This window comes from Erpetoichthys calabaricus, chromosome 16, assembly GCF_900747795.2.
Source record: "Erpetoichthys calabaricus chromosome 16, fErpCal1.3, whole genome shotgun sequence".
NCBI lineage: Eukaryota > Metazoa > Chordata > Cladistia > Polypteriformes > Polypteridae > Erpetoichthys > Erpetoichthys calabaricus.
In genome coordinates, this window is record NC_041409.2 from 99,508,173 (window position 1) to 99,525,910 (window position 17,738).

The window sequence follows — 17,738 nt, forward strand, 5'->3', positions numbered from 1 at the left end:
GGTCTGTATACTTCAAAAGTTAAAGAGATTTCAGGTTTTTTAAATTTGCAAACATTTCTGGTCACATGCTTCCACTTTGTCATGATAGGATATTGAGTGTAGACGGATGGGCAAAAATGGCAAATTGATATAAGTGGCACCCTGCCCAGGGTTTGCTCTTGCCTTGTGCCCTCTGCCAGCTGGGATAGGCTTCAGTGCCACCATGACCCTGGTCTGGATTAAGTGGGTTAGAAAATGACATGACATGATATAAGTGGGGGGCGGCACGGTGGCGCAGTGGTAGCGCTGCTGCCTCGCAGTTAGGAGACCCGGGTTCGCTTCCTGGGTCCTCCCTGCGTGGAGTTTGCATGTTCTCCCCGTGTCTGCGTGGGTTTCCTCCGGGCGCTCCGGTTTCCTCCCACAGTCCAAAGACATGCAGGTTAGGTGGATTGGCGATTCTAAATTGGCCCTAGTGTGTGCTTGGTGTGTGGGTGTGTTTGTGTGTGTGTCCAGCGGTGGGTTGGCACCCTGCCCAGGATTGGTTCCCTGCCTTGTGCCCTGTGTTGGCTGGGATTGGCTCCAGCAGACCCCCGTGACCCTGTGTTCGGATTCAGCGGGTTGGAACATGGATGGATGGATGGATATAAGTGGGCATAATAATGGACGAAAAGAACGTAATGAAGCTCCATTGGCTGCCAGAGGGGCTTCAACAAAGTCTGAATACTTCTATGAAGGAGAGATTTCACTTTTTGATTTTTAATAAATTTGGAAGTTGATCTGAAAATGTGTTGTCATTAGGGGTTATTGAGTGTAGGCTGAAGGGCAAAAACAGTAAACTTCATATGAAAATGTGCGATAGAAATTCATTCATTTTGTTGTTGTTGTTCTGCAATGCGAATCCCAGTCAATCTAATCAGCTGGACACGCACATGACCGTAGTCACGACTTGACCCGATGAAGCCACCAAGGCCACACACTGCCACACCATGTACTTGTACGCATTCTTATAAATATTTGCAAGTTGATTCTTTTGGCCGCCCAATGGCCTTCCTCTTCTGCCCCCTCATTCCTATCTCTACCCTCTGGATTGGCGCATTTCTACGTTTCCTTCAAAGCTTCCTTTAATCTCCCAGTTGCAGTCGATACTTCACAGCCAACAGCGACTGCAGGATCAAAGCCAAGTGTGCACCCGGTGAATGTTTCATTCATCTTTAATAAAGCCTTCTGCGTCTATTGACACACAATCAGAGCTAATGCCGCCCTAATTGAACGCTCATTAAAGACTTATTAGCCGTGATTGTGGGTGAATTAATGTCAGCAGTTGTCATTTCTGTCCAGCACTATCGTGGAAACCTTTTTTTTTGTTTTTTATAAGATGAAAGAACCTAAAACTATCAGGCACTCTAGCATTGCCCCCTGATGGACACCACTTCTAAGGTCACTAATTCTGAATCTGCCCCTCTCAGCAGAGCCCTTTGGTCCTGAAGTTAAAGCCAATTCTGCACCCACCTGCACACAGGGCCGCTGCATGTTTACTCACCCTCAATATAATTTTATAATATTATATAATAAGCATGGGATGCGACACCAAAACACACACAGTGCATGCTACACTACAGAACGAGTCAAGTCAAGATGGGGAGCATGCACTGGTACAGCGCGTTGCCGCACTCACTACACGACGAAACAACTCGGGATCCCGGTTGGCAACCCCCCAGGCAGCCAGGTGTTACATGGGCAATCCCTTGGCCTGGTCCAGCCACACGAGTCCCCAACAATGAGGATCTTAAGAGCTGGATCACCTTCGGGGAAACGCGCCACATGGCCGTAGTGCCGTAACTAACGCTCCCTCACAATGCAGGTAACTTGTCTCATTCGGGACTCCATGAGCAACACAAAGTCAAAGTCAAACCAACGGTACCCAAGGATTTTCCAGAGAGACACAATACCAAAGGACCCCAGTCTTCGTTTCAGGTCACTGGATAGCGTCCATGTCTCGCAACCATATAGTAAGACAGGAAGCACCAGGACTCTAAAGACTTGGACCTTCGTCCTTTTTCATAGATATCGGGAGCGCCACACACCCCTTTACAGTGACCTCATGACCCCCCCGTGCTCCCCCAATCCGTCTAATGACTTCATAGGAAGAGTCACCAGAGTCACATGAATGTCACTGCCAAGGTAAGTAAACCTCTCGACAAGGTCGACACTCTCTCTGCAGACAGACACACTGCTGATGGCCATGCCCAAGAGGTCATTAAAGGCCTGGATGTTGGTTTCTTATCAGGACACTCGCAATCCCAGACACTCAAGACTCCTCGCTCAGTCTCTCGAGACCCCCGATCAGAGCCTCCATTGACTATGTGAAGATCACAGCATCGTCAGCAAAGTCAAGATCCGTGAATCTTTCTTCACCAACAGATGTCCCACAGCTGCTGGACCCCACAACTCCCCAACTCCCAGTCCATACAAGCACTGAACAGAGTAGGAGCAGAACACACCACTGACGAACCCCAGAATCAACTGGGAAAAACGCAGAGGTTCTCCCTCCACTCTGCACAGCACTCACAGTACCAGCGTACAGGCCGGCGATGATATCCAGCAACCTCGAGGGGATCCCGTGAACCCTCAGGATGTCCCACAGGGCAACTCGATCAACTCGATCAAAAGAGTCGAACGCTTTATGAAAGTCGACAAAGTCTGCAAAGAAACTCTGCCGATATTCGCATTTGTGCTCCATGAGAACCCTCAGTGCCAGGATGTGGTTGATGGTAGACTTTTTAGGCGTAAAACCAGACTGTTCCAGTCGCTGGTAGGTGAGCAAGTGCTCACGGATCCGATTGAGGATGACCCTAGCAAGGACCTTACCCAGCACCGAGAGCAGTGTTATCCCCCTATAGTTAATGAAATCCAGGTGATCACCCTTCCCTTTCCAGGTAGGGGCAACAAGTCCCGTTTTCCAGTCAGTTGGGATGATGCCTGTCTCCCAAATGGAAGCAAAGATTGCTTTCAATGCCAGGAGGACAGCCTGACCACTAGCCTGGAGAAGTTCACCCTGGATACCACACATCCCTGCTGCCTTTCCACCCCTCAGCTGGTTCACCACTTGTGCCATCTCAGTGAGACTGGGTGGTTCACAGCTAATTGGAGGATCAGCCTCAAGGACCGTGGACCCAGAGACATCCAACGTCCTAGCCGGAGGATCAGCTTTGAACAACTGCTCAAAGTAGCCAGCCCAGCGGGTCACAACTGCAGTGTCATCTGTAAGGACCGTTCCATCAGCTGCCCTGACTGCGATTCCTCTGTAAGCAGGACGTGGGTCGCTAGACCACAGATGGTGTGTCACTCGCTCACAGATTCCTCTAACAAACGCCTCTTTATCTGTCATCAGAGCCCTTGCAGCCGTCCTTCTCAGTTCTCTGTACAGAACAGAGTTGCCATTGAACCGTGTGCTGCGACTCCTCTCGATGATATCCAGGGTGCCCTGCGAGATGAAACACCTCCTTCTGGGAACACCGGTAACACCAACAAAACCCTCAGCAACCTTCAGGGTCTTGTCACGGAAGGTCTCCCAGATCACATTAGGATTGGCAGTCGCACCCAAATCTGCAAGTTCCTCACACAAACTGCGTGCAAACTACAGAACATTGAACAATAAATAAATAAATAATAGTGTAACGCTGGTCCCAGGAGCAGACCACCCAGGTTTGGACATGTATGTAATTGTAAGGTCACACTTACCGCTCATTTTTTTTCCTATTTCATATTAATTAAAACAAAATACCGTTCTGTGAAAATGGCTGTCCTTACCAAAGTGCCGTCTGAGGTGATTGCCTCGTTGCCTCACCTCACACACCTGCCCTGCATACACGCGTCACCCTGGATACCCACGTCTTGCTGTTTTAATTCTAACTTCTGGTATGGCACCTTATCAAAGCTTTCAAGCATGCAGGCCGAGCTCCTTACCTCCATCTTTTCCCAAATGGCCTCGTAATTGTCCTGGTGGCGAATGTCTTCAAGCAGCTGTTGAATGAGAGCCGATTTGCTGAGGTTGGGGTCGTCGGCATTGCGGGGGGTGGGCACGCTCCACTCCCCCCGCTGTTTGGTGCATTTTTCCGGTAAATGGAGCAGCTCTTCTTCAGACAGAAGATCACTCAGAGTCCCGGATTCAAGGCTCTCATCCAAAGAGGGAGCAATGTCGCTGGAAGACGTAGGAGAAATCATCCCTGTGGTCAGTTCCCTGCCGTGTCTCCGACTGGGCTGGAAGAGAGGGTAGGTCTCGCAGTCCGAGTTCACTTCCGACAATTCCCAGTCATCAATGTCCTGGAAGATCTCCTCTCTGGGATTCTGAGGTACGACTTTTGCAAGGTTTTCCAGTTTTAGAGCTAGCAGTTCTGTTTTCTTCAGTTGTGACGGCAGGGACAAATACTCGTCAGAACCATACCACATGTCGCGATTTCTGCGGCTCTCGATGTTTTCCGGTGATGCTGAGTCCTTGTCTTTTGCTGGGAGAGTTGAAACCGGTAAATGCTGTGACTCTGTACGGCAAAATGGTGCTGTTGATTCTTTCCCTGATGGGATATCGTTGTCTTTACTCTGAGCAGAAGTCTTTGGAAGAGTGGCTCGGGCTTTCTCTTCTCGACCACTTAGCGTTTCCTGCCCATGACTGGAAATTCTTGGACTGTTGTCATGTTGAGGAACGTCGATAACTTTCTTTTCCTCAGTGAGTTCACTTTTTCGATTTCTCTCCAAGGAGTTTATTTGGGTGACTGGGCCTCGGCCATTGTTGCTCAGCGGCTGCATGTCCTTCTGCTCTTCGATTTTATTGAGACACTCGTAGGACTGGCTTATGGCCGAAGGGGGATTGCTGGGGTAGACTGACTTCAGTTCCAGCCAAAAGTTGGACCTGTCGGGCGGGTCAAGCAGAGAAGGACTACTTCTGCTTACCTCTGCTCTGCACAAAAGGGAAGATGGTTGAATTTTGTTGAGGATGGACTCAATGTCATCTCTGGACATGCCTTTGAAATACATAGCCTTCTTTGGTTGTGACGGTCGGGTTGGCGACACTTCGTTGTCGTTAAAGCAGTCTCTGCTGGTCCTCTTGGACAGGAGGCTTTCACAACATGACTGATGGCGGCTTTTCATGGATTGATTGGAGTGGTGAGGTGACCCTGAATACGTTATAGAGGCACTATCCACAAGTCCGGTGTTTTGTCCTACATCGGGCGGAGAGACACTGATTGACTGATTTTCATTGGTCGCCACCTGGGTTTTAGAAAAGTTGGGCAAAGAGACATCCCGTTGGGTGACGTTTTCTCGCTCAGGAGACAGGCACTCAGCTGTTACTGTTAATAAGCCCATACTCTCGGTAATTTCCGGAAAGTCAGGGTAACAGCAGACCTTGTGGGATTTGGGATTCACTTGGCTGGAGGTCATCGCGTCTACCTCAGTGGGCAGGTCTTCACTTGGGCTGTAATCGCTCAGCTCATACGCAGTGATTCCACAATCCAGTGAGAAATAGTCCTGACTGCACTTGATGGTCAGCTGGCCCGAGTCGTCCACCTCAGTTAAAGAGTCAAGTCGAGCCTGCAAAATAAAAATAAAACAAAGCAAGTGTGAAGGAGACATCTACTTGAGCATGTGTGTGAAGAAGTCCTCACCAGAGCCAAAATAAAGGAGTCCCTCATTCTGGATTACCCAACCAGATCACTGATGTTTATAGGACATTCCTTTCATTTATCCATTTTCTCATCCTGCTTTTTTTCCGTCATAGTACCTACAAACATTTCCATCAGCAATAGACATAAAGAGGGGGACCAGCCCTGTAGGGGGCGCCATTCTAAATTAGAATATCTGACTCCTGCTAGAGTACTATGGAGATGTCAAGCAACCTGACAGTATGCGGCAGCCCAGCTTGGAACTAACCCAGGCTCGAAGCATCATGAGGTGGCAATGCCACCCGCTATACCCCCAAGCTGCCCAATCTGACATGCAAATTACTCAACTTGACTTAACCCTTTTGGCCCTGACATCCTATTACTAGTACTGTACTGTACAAATATAAGCAGCCATTTTTGTAAAGCACAGATATGTTTGCAGCCGTTGGAACTAGGTGTGCTACTATTAGTGCAGACTGGAGAGATTGGCATACGGTCCGCGAAACACGGAAGTGAATGTGGACGCCTCTGGACTGTGGGGACTACTTTCAATTTTATTTCCTCAAGAAGACTGAAGTATTGGGCAGCTATTGTATAATAATAGCAATGATTTTTTTTGTTTTAATTTTCATTTTTGAGCTTCCTAGAAACCCCAAAGGTAGAATATCTCACAAAATAATTTTTACCATTAAAAACAGAAAATCCTTGGCCGATAGGATTAAGATTATAATTTGTGGACATTTGCAAGAAATGGTTATCTGCTGGAAGGATATCAAAATGACCATGAGACAAAGTAAAGATAACCAAAACACAAAGCCCATCAACTGTAACTGATAAAAACACATTTCATCTCTCAGAATTGGAATAAATTGTTTTGAGAAATGGAAGGCTGACTGTCCTTAAGAAGTGTGCTGAACACCTCTGTGGTGTCCTCTGCCACCGGGCCAGTCTGTCACTAAGGCTCCAGAAAGTGCTGCTGCTGTGTAAAACATGCCAGTGTTACAAGGTGGGCGGCTCTTCACTTTATGACTACAGACCAGTGGCCTTTACATGAAGACCTTCAAAAAGCTGACCCTGTTAGTCCTCTGGTAAAAGACCACTTGGTAGCACTACAGTTGGCCTATTGGACACACACTGGATTGGAAGATACAATTATCTATCTACTCCACCAGGCTGGACAAAGCAGGTGGCACGGTGAGTATGATATTTTTTGATTTCTCCAGTAGCTTCAAAACCATCCAGCCTTCCCTGTTAAGGGGTCACCTCAGGGATATGCAGGTGGATGAGTTTGTGGTGTACCAGGTAATGGACCATCTAATGGGCAGACCACAGTTTCTGAGGTTCAACAACTGTGTGAGGAATAGAGGAGCACCAAAAGGAACTGTCATATCTCCTTTTCACTCTCCACCTCGAAGTACACTTGCAGAAATTCTCAGATGATTCTGCACTTAAGGGGTGTTGTTATCAACAAGGAGGATGAGACAGAGGAGAGGAGTCAGGTGGAGGACTTTGAGGACTGTCTGCGAGTCAACATCAGCAAAACAAGGAGCTGCTGATTGACGTATGAAAGAGTCACTACTGACGAGTGGATGTGTTGAGGTGGTGCACTGGTACTTGGGGGGTCCACATCAGTAACAGGCTAGACTGGTCAAATAACACCAAAGTATCCATTTTCTCAGCAGAATGTATTCATTTAATGTGGGTAGTGAGATCCTTTAAATGATCTATAACTCTGTGATGGCCATTGAGGTATTCTGGACCAGAAACGTCACTTCAAGAGAGGCCCAATGAATCAGAAAGCTGATATGAAAGGCAGGGTCAGTGACGGGATGCCCTCTGGACCTGCTGGAGGTAGTAACGGAGTGCTATGATTTGGGTCTGATTTCAAATTATTTTCCCCTTTAAGGCCTGTTATATCCAGTTACAAAACAGAAGTAAGTTTCTGGGGTAGTAGAATCCAATTTTGGCCTCAGTGTTCTAAGTGGAAATTGTTTTTTTAACAGTTAAATCTTTTTTATGTTCTTATCACCATTCTCAGCATCAGTTGTATCATGTTTTGTAGTATGTAAATTTGGTTGAGGAGTAAGAAAATCTGTACAATTTGTCTTTGTAGACTGGCTGCAGTTTCCTGCCTGTTTAGGTCCGACTCCCAGAATGCTTTGCAGAGATTGCTATCAAACTAAGCTGGCAGGACGGATATTTTAAGAAGTGGCGCCTTGAAGGAGAAGAAAGAGTCGCATCTGATGGAGGCATACTGTCGTATAGTTTACAATTGTCTTGGGGTGAGGAGCTGTGGTTTGTAGTCAGCAGTTGATGCAGCAAAGACTGAAGTACGTGGGTGGATCCCCAAGAGGTGGGGCGGCCCATCTTTTACCATTAAGTAACCGCACCCTCAGACCCATAAAGGCTGCTGGGAACTGAAGTCCTGGGCAGTTCATATTGAGTGCACTCTGGTGGATTTGAGAAGTTCCATATTTTCTTTGATTTTGCTCTCTGGCTGTCGGATTTTCTTTTCTGAATTTTGTATTTGGACTTGATTACTTTAAATCTCCTCCTAGGAAAGTCCTTTTTGCTTTTGTTTTGCTCCTGTGAACTATTTTGTTGCATTGTGCTCAAATTAGTTACTTCTGCATGCTTTGAATTCACTTCAATTTTGACTTATAGGTACAAAAAAACCCCCACTTGTGACATACCGTTCAATGTGTCATGATGTGCAGTTATGCGAGACGTCAAGCTTTTTTGGGCCCCTCAATTTTTAGGATATTTTTGGACCATACTTTATGAAGGAAATGACACCCTTATGATAAAGAGTAGACCAATAGGTGTCTTCAACAAAAATTATCAGAAGGACTTGAAGATGTGTAGTCACATCAGCCTTCCCCAGGGGTTCATCCCCTAATGGAATCAGTATTATTGACATGGAGTGTTGTTTTATGTTATTCTGAGGTTGCTGATCACAAATATGATCAGGTTTTTGATATTTGATTCTTTACCTGTGGCTGTAGCCCTCAAAAAGACACCCCAGAAGGTTAGAAATGAGAAATTTCAAACAAAAAGATACAATTTTAGACTATTTCAAAGTCAGTCATTATGAATATGAGGTTATATTTGATTTCTGATCCTTTACTAAGAATTAAACCCATGTTACAGAAAATTCTTAGTCAATAAAGAAGAGTCTTGAACCATCGCTATATATGGCTCAAAACCCTCTTGTAACTGAGATGGCATGCCGGACATCTGCTGACTAGCCAACCAATCACAAGCGTTATCTGGTAGATAACCATCCAGTATATTTTTTGTTCGTGCTGAATGCCAATGACTCAAGTGGAAGCCAGGCTGCTTTCTGGTGCACCTCCACTGGGCAGGCTGGTGGGATTCAGGCCTGCTTCCCTGGCTGTTCTGTTTTTGAAGGCCTCACACCACTTTGGATAATTTGTGAGATTAAATCATAGCAGAGATGAACTGACATCTTTACGGTTTTAAGTCCAATTGCCAAGCCACTAGGCCACCCAAGTGCCTCTTTGTCATAACACAAGATGTTCAGCTTCTCTGTAGTCACAATGCTTGGCACGGAAAAGTCGGCTCTCCTAAACAGGCCTCCGGAGTTCTTTCTTAAAAGATTATTTGAAATGAGCAGCTGGTGCCATTTTATTCATTCTCTTTATAATTTAAAGCTGCTCTGTCAGTCTCTACTGAGGGAACACTTACATCCCAGAAGCTCGTCGTACTCCGGGACCTCATTATTAAAGTTCAGTCCAGTCCTCAGTGGCAGCCATGACTAGGATCCTGATGTCGATTAACTTCCCGTCTCTCCTCGGCTTTAGTGGTGTGTCACACCGGTGGAAAGCTGCCACCCTGCACTGCCTGATGGGGCTTCAACCAATAGAAAGTACTTGTGCTGCTACTCAAATGAGCCAGAAAATGTGCACTGGAGCGCCCCCTAGAGGTCAGCCTAACTCAAAATAAGAGTGAAGAATGTACAGAAGTGAAGTTGCTGAAAGAAAGTGCAGTACGGCACCTCCTAGAGGTCACTCTGTCCCAAAGCCTAAAAACAATGGACTAAGTGAGCAAGAGGAAGAAGTTAAAAGGAGAAAGATAAAATGCAGAATAACCAGAAGTGATTCACCCCACACTATCCCCCATTTGCATCGTCCACTCTCCACCTGCAGTGCCACTGTTATGATTTGTGTTTTGCATAAATATTTCTGCGTTGTTCTGAATGGATCCTTTTTTTACTGATTTAATTTAGAAGCAGATAACATTCTATACAATCAAGTCAAACTTAACACAGCAAAATTCAATCCCCACTCAAGGGAGAGAGAGGAGAGCCAACAACCGCAGCTTCTCTTTAAAAATAGCTAGAAAGGAAGAGTATGTTTTTCCCCAAAATGGAAGCTTATTCTAAAATGTCATTGATTAGATCCTGCCGTATTTTTAAAAAGTTTTGAACTGACCCTCTGAATGAGAATTTGATTTTTTCCAATTTAACATAGTATCGGACATCAGTCACCCAATGACTTAAAAGTGGTGGACTGGGATTCTTCCAGGTGAGTAAAACAGATTAGATAAATGCCTTTGTTTAAAGGTTAAATAATTGAATGCTTTGTGCATATGGAGCTCGAGCGAATTCTGTGCATGGCTGTCTTCCACTCCTTTTCTGAAATATTAAGTGACAGATCCTTTCCCCATTGTGCCCTGGGATCTTTGAAAGGAACGGACAATTTATAAATTGTGGTGGTTCTGAGTTTTCCAGACTGATCAATATTTCCTCTGGAATAGAACAAGGTGGTAGGTGAGGAAAATTGGTCAAGTTCTGCTTAGCAAAGCTTCTCGTTTGAAAGGAGTAGAAGAATTGTGTGGATGAGACATTACATTTGAAGCGTAATTGTTTGTAGGATGCAAAGATATCATCTATGTACAAGTTTCTGAGTGTTTTAATCCGGGCATTTTGCAAACATTATATGCTTGAGAGGATGGAAAAAAGGTGGCTGTCATGTAGAGGTGCAGCATTTAAAACCTTCTCTGTCTTAAAAGTGCTTCCTACATTGGTTCCTTATTCTGACAGATTGAAGGACAATTGGATTATTAGTGTATTGACGATAATTTCTATTAATTAGGGCACGGAGCAGGGAATATAAAGAAGTAATGCAACATTTTATTTCTACTGTAGACCAGGCCTGTGTATATTCATTGATTTATATCGATGTCCAGGTCTTAATAGCTTGTATATTTGCCACCCAGTAATAGAACTGAAAGTTAGGTAGTGCCATGCCACCTTCCGCTTTAGCTTGTTGTACAGTCGCCCCTTTGGATGTGTGGATGTTTCAGATTCCAAATACATGAGGTTATGATTGAAACTAATTTCTTAAAAAATGATTTGTTAATGTCTATGGGGATGCTTTGATATAGAAAAAGAAGCTTGGGAAGGATGTTCATCTTAACAGTGTTGATTCTCCTTGTTAATGTAAGATGGAGGGTAGACCAACTAGTCACACTTTGTTTCATTTTTCCATGCAGACAGCAAACTTTTGTTGAGAAAGAACTTTATATTTACTTTTGACATTTACCCGTTGTAACAGATGGCTGGGACACCCAGAGACTGGAAGGATGGGGGAGAGCAGCTACTTTTGGACACTACCACTAGATGGCAACTTCCCAGGACTGCAGAGGCGCCCCGTATTCCCACAGGGCACCATGGGACATGGAGTTTGACATCACAGCCCTGCTGGGTACCATGGGTGCTGCCAAGGGACGCTGTGGGACATTGGGAGACAAGGTTCTCACTGAGCCTGGTCACGGGAACGGAAGCCCTGAGGTACTTCTGGGTAAATTAAAAACTTGATTTCTCCATCTGACCTGGAAGTGCTGGCAGGTCACGTGGATGGAAGAGCAGAAGCACTTCCAGGTCAGGGACTATATAAAGGACTGCTGAAAACCCAGCAAGCGAGCCTGAGTCAGGAGGAGGTAGATAATGCTTGCTGGGAGGTGCGGAGCAGAAAATACAGGAAAAAAATATTGTATTGATTGAGAATTGTGTTTACTTGCCTGTACACCTGTGGTGCTTGGAGGGCATTGAGAAAGAAGAGAAAGAATAAAAATGTTCTTAGTGATTTTACCCTGTGTCCTGGTGTCTGTCTGCTGGGTTTAAGGGGCAACAGTGACCCCTAGCGTCCACACCCTTCATATTTAAACGGATCTGCTAAGATAAACGGGAAGGTATGTAGTCCAATATTGTGTGCTAGAGAATTCACAGGAAAAGGAATGTTTTTATTCAAATTAATTTTGAGTCCAGATATCTTTTGAAAAATCTTCTAATGCTTTTAGTACTGCTGGCATGGAATTTTGCGTGTCAGATATATACAATACCATATCATCTACATATAGTGATATTTTCTGTTCAAGTCTTCCTCTAAAAATCCCCTTCATCTCTGATGCATTTCAGATCTATACAGCCAATGGTTCAATGGCAATTGCAAACAGCAAAGGTGATAAGGGACATTCTTGTTGAGTACCACATTCTAGTTTGAAGTAGTTTGAAATAATATTGAAAATATGAACTGAGGCTTCTGAACTAGCATAAAGTAGTTTGATCCATGCACATTTGTTTGGGCCGAACACAAAGATGTGCAATGTGGTGAAAAGGGTGTCCCATTCAACCATATCAAATGCTTTTTCTGCATCTAAAGATAATAAGATCTCTGGAGTGTTAAGATTTAATGGGTGAATATATTACATTAACTGCGGTGGGCAAAAGCTCCAAAGTCTGAACCAGCCCCAAGTTCATGGTATGGCCTTCAAGAGACTGACCAGGAACAGATGGGCGAAGGTAGAGACCTACCAGGACCTGACACTGCAGCATCGTCTCCAGCCGAGAGAGTTAGCGGGAGCGAAACTGAGAGCGAGGAGGGCAAGGAGCATTCATCGATTCCAGGAGGATCATTGGAGCTGAGCACGGCCTTTTTATCCCCACTGTCAACTACAACTAAACCCCATGAGTTTGCCACATCATCCCTCACTGGACTCTCAACTCTGCCTGCGAAGCACGTGGATGTTTGAAACGCACTTTCCAAGCTGAAGGTAATGATTGTCGCAATCGGGAGGAACAAAAATGATATAAAAATATAAAGGCAGACAATAGAGATATAAGGGATATAAAGAAAGAAATAAAGGGCCTAAATGAGAAAAATGAAAAACAGTTTCAGGAAATAAAAGGCCTACTACGACTTTTACAGAAATGCTATTAAAAATTGATGAAAAAAATACACAAAAATACGAGTAATTTAGAGAGTAAAAGATTAAAGATGTTAAACAAAATTTTACGACTCGTATTGTAATAGTTGAACAATCGACTTCAGCTGTGGATGAAAAAGCAATGGCTGCAAAATTAGAATGCAAAGTGCTTGCTGACAAACTGGCTGGGCTGGAAGACAGATATAGAAGGAACAGCATCAGAATTGAAAGTCAAAACCCAGTAAAATTCATAGCCAAACCATTCTCTAAAATAACGACAGAGGACATTAAAACAGACAACGTGATCTCGGAAGCCTACCGTATACATGGATCAGATGCCTCCAAACTGAAAAGCCTGATAGCCTGTTCTGACAAACTACAGGCCAAAGAAAACATGAAGTATCTTCTTAGATTGAAAAGAGGAGATTATATTTTAAAATAACCATATTTGTATTTTCCCAGATTTCTCTCCTGTAACAGCTGCTAAACGTGCCGCATTTTACAGAAACAAACAGTGCTTACATAGAGCTGAAATAAGAGACAGCCTCGGACAAACTGAAAGTGATTATTGAAGTTTTACTTTTTTAGTTCTCTGGGTGAAGCAGACAACGAGCTAAGAAGATGGATCCCGACATTCTTTTGAAACATGATCACGAGTCACACTGTGCTCTGGTAAGGCAAAGAAGATTCTGCTTTGACCACCCCTTTCTTTTTTTCAATTCAGTTTCAATTATTATATTGATATCTCTTTCATTAATTATATGTACATTTTGGCTACTTATGGCTACATTTTGGCTACCATACAGTAACTAGCTATTGACAGTGGCAACCACAAAGTAACTTAATTATTATGTTGAAATTTCTTCCATCAATTATACAGTATGCGCACTTTACATCATACCTTTGGTTTATTATATTGGGACTGTTTAAGATCATATCCCTGGTTTGTTGTATTTGGACCGTACCTGCACAAGATATCTCAGATTTAAACTTCCCTACATCGCTGCTGGGGGTTCATTTTGTTCTGGACTTGCTCTGTCTCTTGGCATATCAGAGGACTGGGACTTCGCGAAGTGTGGTTTGCCTCACTTGCAGAGGCAAGATGGCAGGGGAGAGAAAGAGAGCGATGCTATTTCTCATGTATCCCTTCGACCACAATAACCTTAAGTGCCAACATAAGATTATTGCTCCATAGCCATAACACCTTGCAATAATAGGAAATTTATGTCAAAGCTATCATATGTAACAATGTACTACCCAAGACTTTTTACTACAAATGTGGGTGCTGAGCCATCTGTTGGAATAACAGAAGCATAGCAACCGGACAGACACACAGGCACTTATCTTCTTATTAAGGTGAGTGATTAGTGTTTTGCCACAATGCCATTTTGTTTATTCAAAAGTCAATGACATTTCGTGGATCCCATCGTCATGACATGGGTGCTGGTTCACAGTGGCTTTAACACTCACGAATTCAGGTGGGTCCATTAGATGATGGTTTAAAAGAGTGTCTCGGTGGCCATTTTCTATCCGAGTTTGCTGATAACAAACCACTTTGCCATTTCTGAACATCTTCATTTCTGATTTCACAATTCACAAACTGTTGCCCTTGCCCACGACTTTTAATTTTTTTATCTCATTTTGGCTTTGAAAATAACACATTGCTTTGATTTTTGGTTTTGCCTTTGCATATCTCGTGTTTATTTCATCCATCATGCTGTCTCTTTCAGGTAAGTAATGCCACCCTGTCAGAGAGCCTTCACTTCAGCTCAATGATCACTGGCACAGAAGGCACATGGATGCTCCAGCCAAAGATTGGCTGCCACGGTCAGATGCCCTGCAGACTGCTGAGGCCACCTGACTAAACTGTAAGGCACATGATCAATCGAATTTCGTGTTCGGGCAAAATAAAGTTTGCCTGACTTTAGACCTTAGGGTAGGGACACATAGGAGGTACTTTACTATGAGAGGCAGTTGTGCCACACGATGTTGAAAAGGCCAAAGAGTGTAGGGCCAAGAGATGAAACGCAAGTCTTATAACACAAAAAGGCAATACTGCTGTAATGGTGTTGGGTTGGATGTGTATTTCATGTAATTTTTTGTTAACGTGGAGAGTTTATTTATAGAGATTTCTCACAGCTTTAAATTATTTTGGCAAAATTTATTTTGTTTTTGCTCATCCCGAGGAATCAAGAAAAAAAAAATGTATTTAATATTAGAATCCCTGAAGCCTATGAAAAAAGTCGTAATGCCAGGCCACCTTAAATTCCCTCGCACCTCATCATCAGCGCCTTTAATAATAATTCTTTACATTTATATAGCGCTTTCTCACTACTCAAAGCGCTCTCCACAAAGGAAGGACCCGGAAAGCGAACCCACAATCTCCTTACTGCAAAGCAGCAGCACTACCACTGCGCCACCACAAATATGTCGATCAGCATAAGCAGCAAGCAGACTGCTCACTTATCCCACAGACGAGGCAGGTGAAGACAAGTCAGACGCAAAATTCTAAGAGCTGAGGTCTCTTTATCTGGGAGTTTGGTGTTAGGAGTTGTTGAGGGTAAATAATATCTCGTTATTTGGAATAAACACATTTCATTTGTGTTCCGTGCCTGCAACGATCTGTCCAAATGTAGGATGACAGGAAATGTGAGGCAAGAAATGTTGAACACAAAACTAAAACAGAAACTTTTTTTGTGTTATAGTAATAAGAATGACATGAAGTGTATAACGTGTGAAGACTAAAGTCCAAATATCAAATAAACACTTTTACAAAAGGTATAACGAAACAAGTGTGCTTTGATTCAAGAATATAACCCAAAAAACAGAAATCATTCAATTTACGTGTTGCTGTCAATGAGTAAAAACTGAAGCCCAAATATCAATCGACAGAAAGTCGACACGTCTGCTTGGCTGGTGCAGAGGTAAGAACTGTGGCCTCATAGTCAAGAGGTTGCGGGTTCGAGCCTGGGTCTTCCCCACTTTTACCATTTTGAGTAGTGAGCTGTTATTATTATTATTACTATAATATAATAAAAACATACATTTGATTTGAGTCGGTAACAGCCAGTGCAAATTTTTGCAACTTAGCGTTGAAGAGATATAAGCAGACACACAAATGCTGGTGAATCATGTCTTCTTGGTATCTTGCTGTCAATTGAATTTTTTGTTATTCGGTTTTATTCTTGAATAAAAGCACACTTGTGAATTTCCCCTTGGGAATTAATAAAATATCTATTTATCTATCTATCTACTTGTTTTGTTATACCTTTGTTTAAGTGTTTATTTTATATTCCAGTAACCACTTGAATGACATCAAATCTGTCTCTGCCTCTCTTGCGCATGCACACACACATCCATGCATGACAGCGTCACTATTTGAAAACGCATGGACATGAGTTGTCATTTGAACATTTTTTTTTCGATCTTGCCCAACCTCCACGTTGATTTGATTTTAGTTTTGTTAGGTTTGACTTTATTGTATGGAGTGGTATATGCTTTTAATAAATTTAATAAAAAAAACAAAAAAACAAGAGAAAGATCCAGAAAGCAGTAGGCGGGCTAAACAAGAAGAGGAGGGGGTGAAAGGTGGGAGGTGCTTGGTGATGTAGGGAGAGCAACAGCCAGATGGGAGGCGTTCTTTTAATTCAGAGAGGGTGGTACAATAGGGGAAGGGGTGGGACCAGGTGGAATGTATCCGGAGACACCCAATGAGAGAAAAACAGAAGAGGTGGGCGTAGTAATTAATGCAGTATAAGTGTATATTTTGATCTATCGAATGATTTTGTGTTTAAGGTTTTATTTTCGATTCAGGGTATTTTGAGAAGGGTTCATTTGTTATTTCCTGTCTCATTTTCTGTTTATGCCAACACATTAGCAGCCGTCACGTGACCACAACAGTCTCACTGGTTACATCACACAGTATAAGTATGGCGGTGGTTTCAACATCCCGCAGCCGGATAAAATTCAATAAAAACAATTCTGCTGTTAGTTAACTTTTCAAACAAGTAGGCCTGAGTGTCAGGTTTTGTTTTGGTGTATTGAACGACGTTCTGCCCTCGACTTTGCTTCTCGTGTTAAACCTCGTATTTTGTCTGCCTCTTTCTGCACTGACCTGTTTGCTTTCTATTAAACGTTTCTCAGCTCACGTATTCATCTCCTGTTTATTGATTCCCCCTTGTCAAAATAATCCTTGGATGTGGAGTTTTATATGGTGGGGCCAGGAGAAGGGGTCTCGGTAATGAACAGACAGGGTGCAGGGTGACCTAGGCAATACAGTCCAGCTGCAGACCTCTACTCCACTTTGTGATACGTCACTGATATTACATGTTACGCCCAGTTACACTGTGGTTAGGGTTTTGGGAGGGTAATCTGACTTAAATAATGAAGACTTTGGAGCAAACCAAGTGACCTAAATGTGAAATCCAATTGGATGCTCGACGGAGCCCCCAAGTCGTGGATCTCCAGAGGTCATGCGACTGGACCCTTCACGTTCCAGGTGCCAGGCAGAATGCGTCTGATAATGTTACCGACAGGGAGAGGTGGGGCCATGTAGGAGATACCTGGGGGGTGTGGTCAGACATTGTGGGTGGGGGGGACTAGGCCAAAAGGGAATAGTTCATTGCTGTAGAGTGACGTGTACAATATGAAGGCAGGTGGGATATGTCTGATAATATGAGGTGAAAGGAGACATTCAGAGACAGGAATGCGATGTAGGAAATTGGAGGGCTAAGGAGGGGCTTAGTAATGTAGACCACAGCTGGGTGATACAAGGAGAGGTGGGCTCTGCTGGCAGGGACTCAGCGAGGCACAAAGGAGGTGCCAGTTGGGACGTGTCTGATAATAGAAAAGGTTGGAGGGGTCCTGGGAAGG

At 43.8% G+C, this 17,738-nt stretch overlaps 1 protein-coding gene across 2 annotated transcripts in view; it reads right to left on the bottom strand.

Annotated features, from left to right (window-relative positions):
- Positions 1-17,738, bottom strand: part of akap6 (A kinase (PRKA) anchor protein 6) — a 364,472-nt gene that overhangs the window by 263,148 nt on the left and 83,586 nt on the right. For both annotated transcript variants that reach the window (XM_028821579.2, XM_051919705.1), the window contains exon 4: positions 3,946-5,565. In XM_028821579.2, coding sequence (XP_028677412.2) covers positions 3,946-5,565 — 1,620 coding nt within the window. The remainder of the gene's footprint in view (positions 1-3,945; positions 5,566-17,738) is intronic.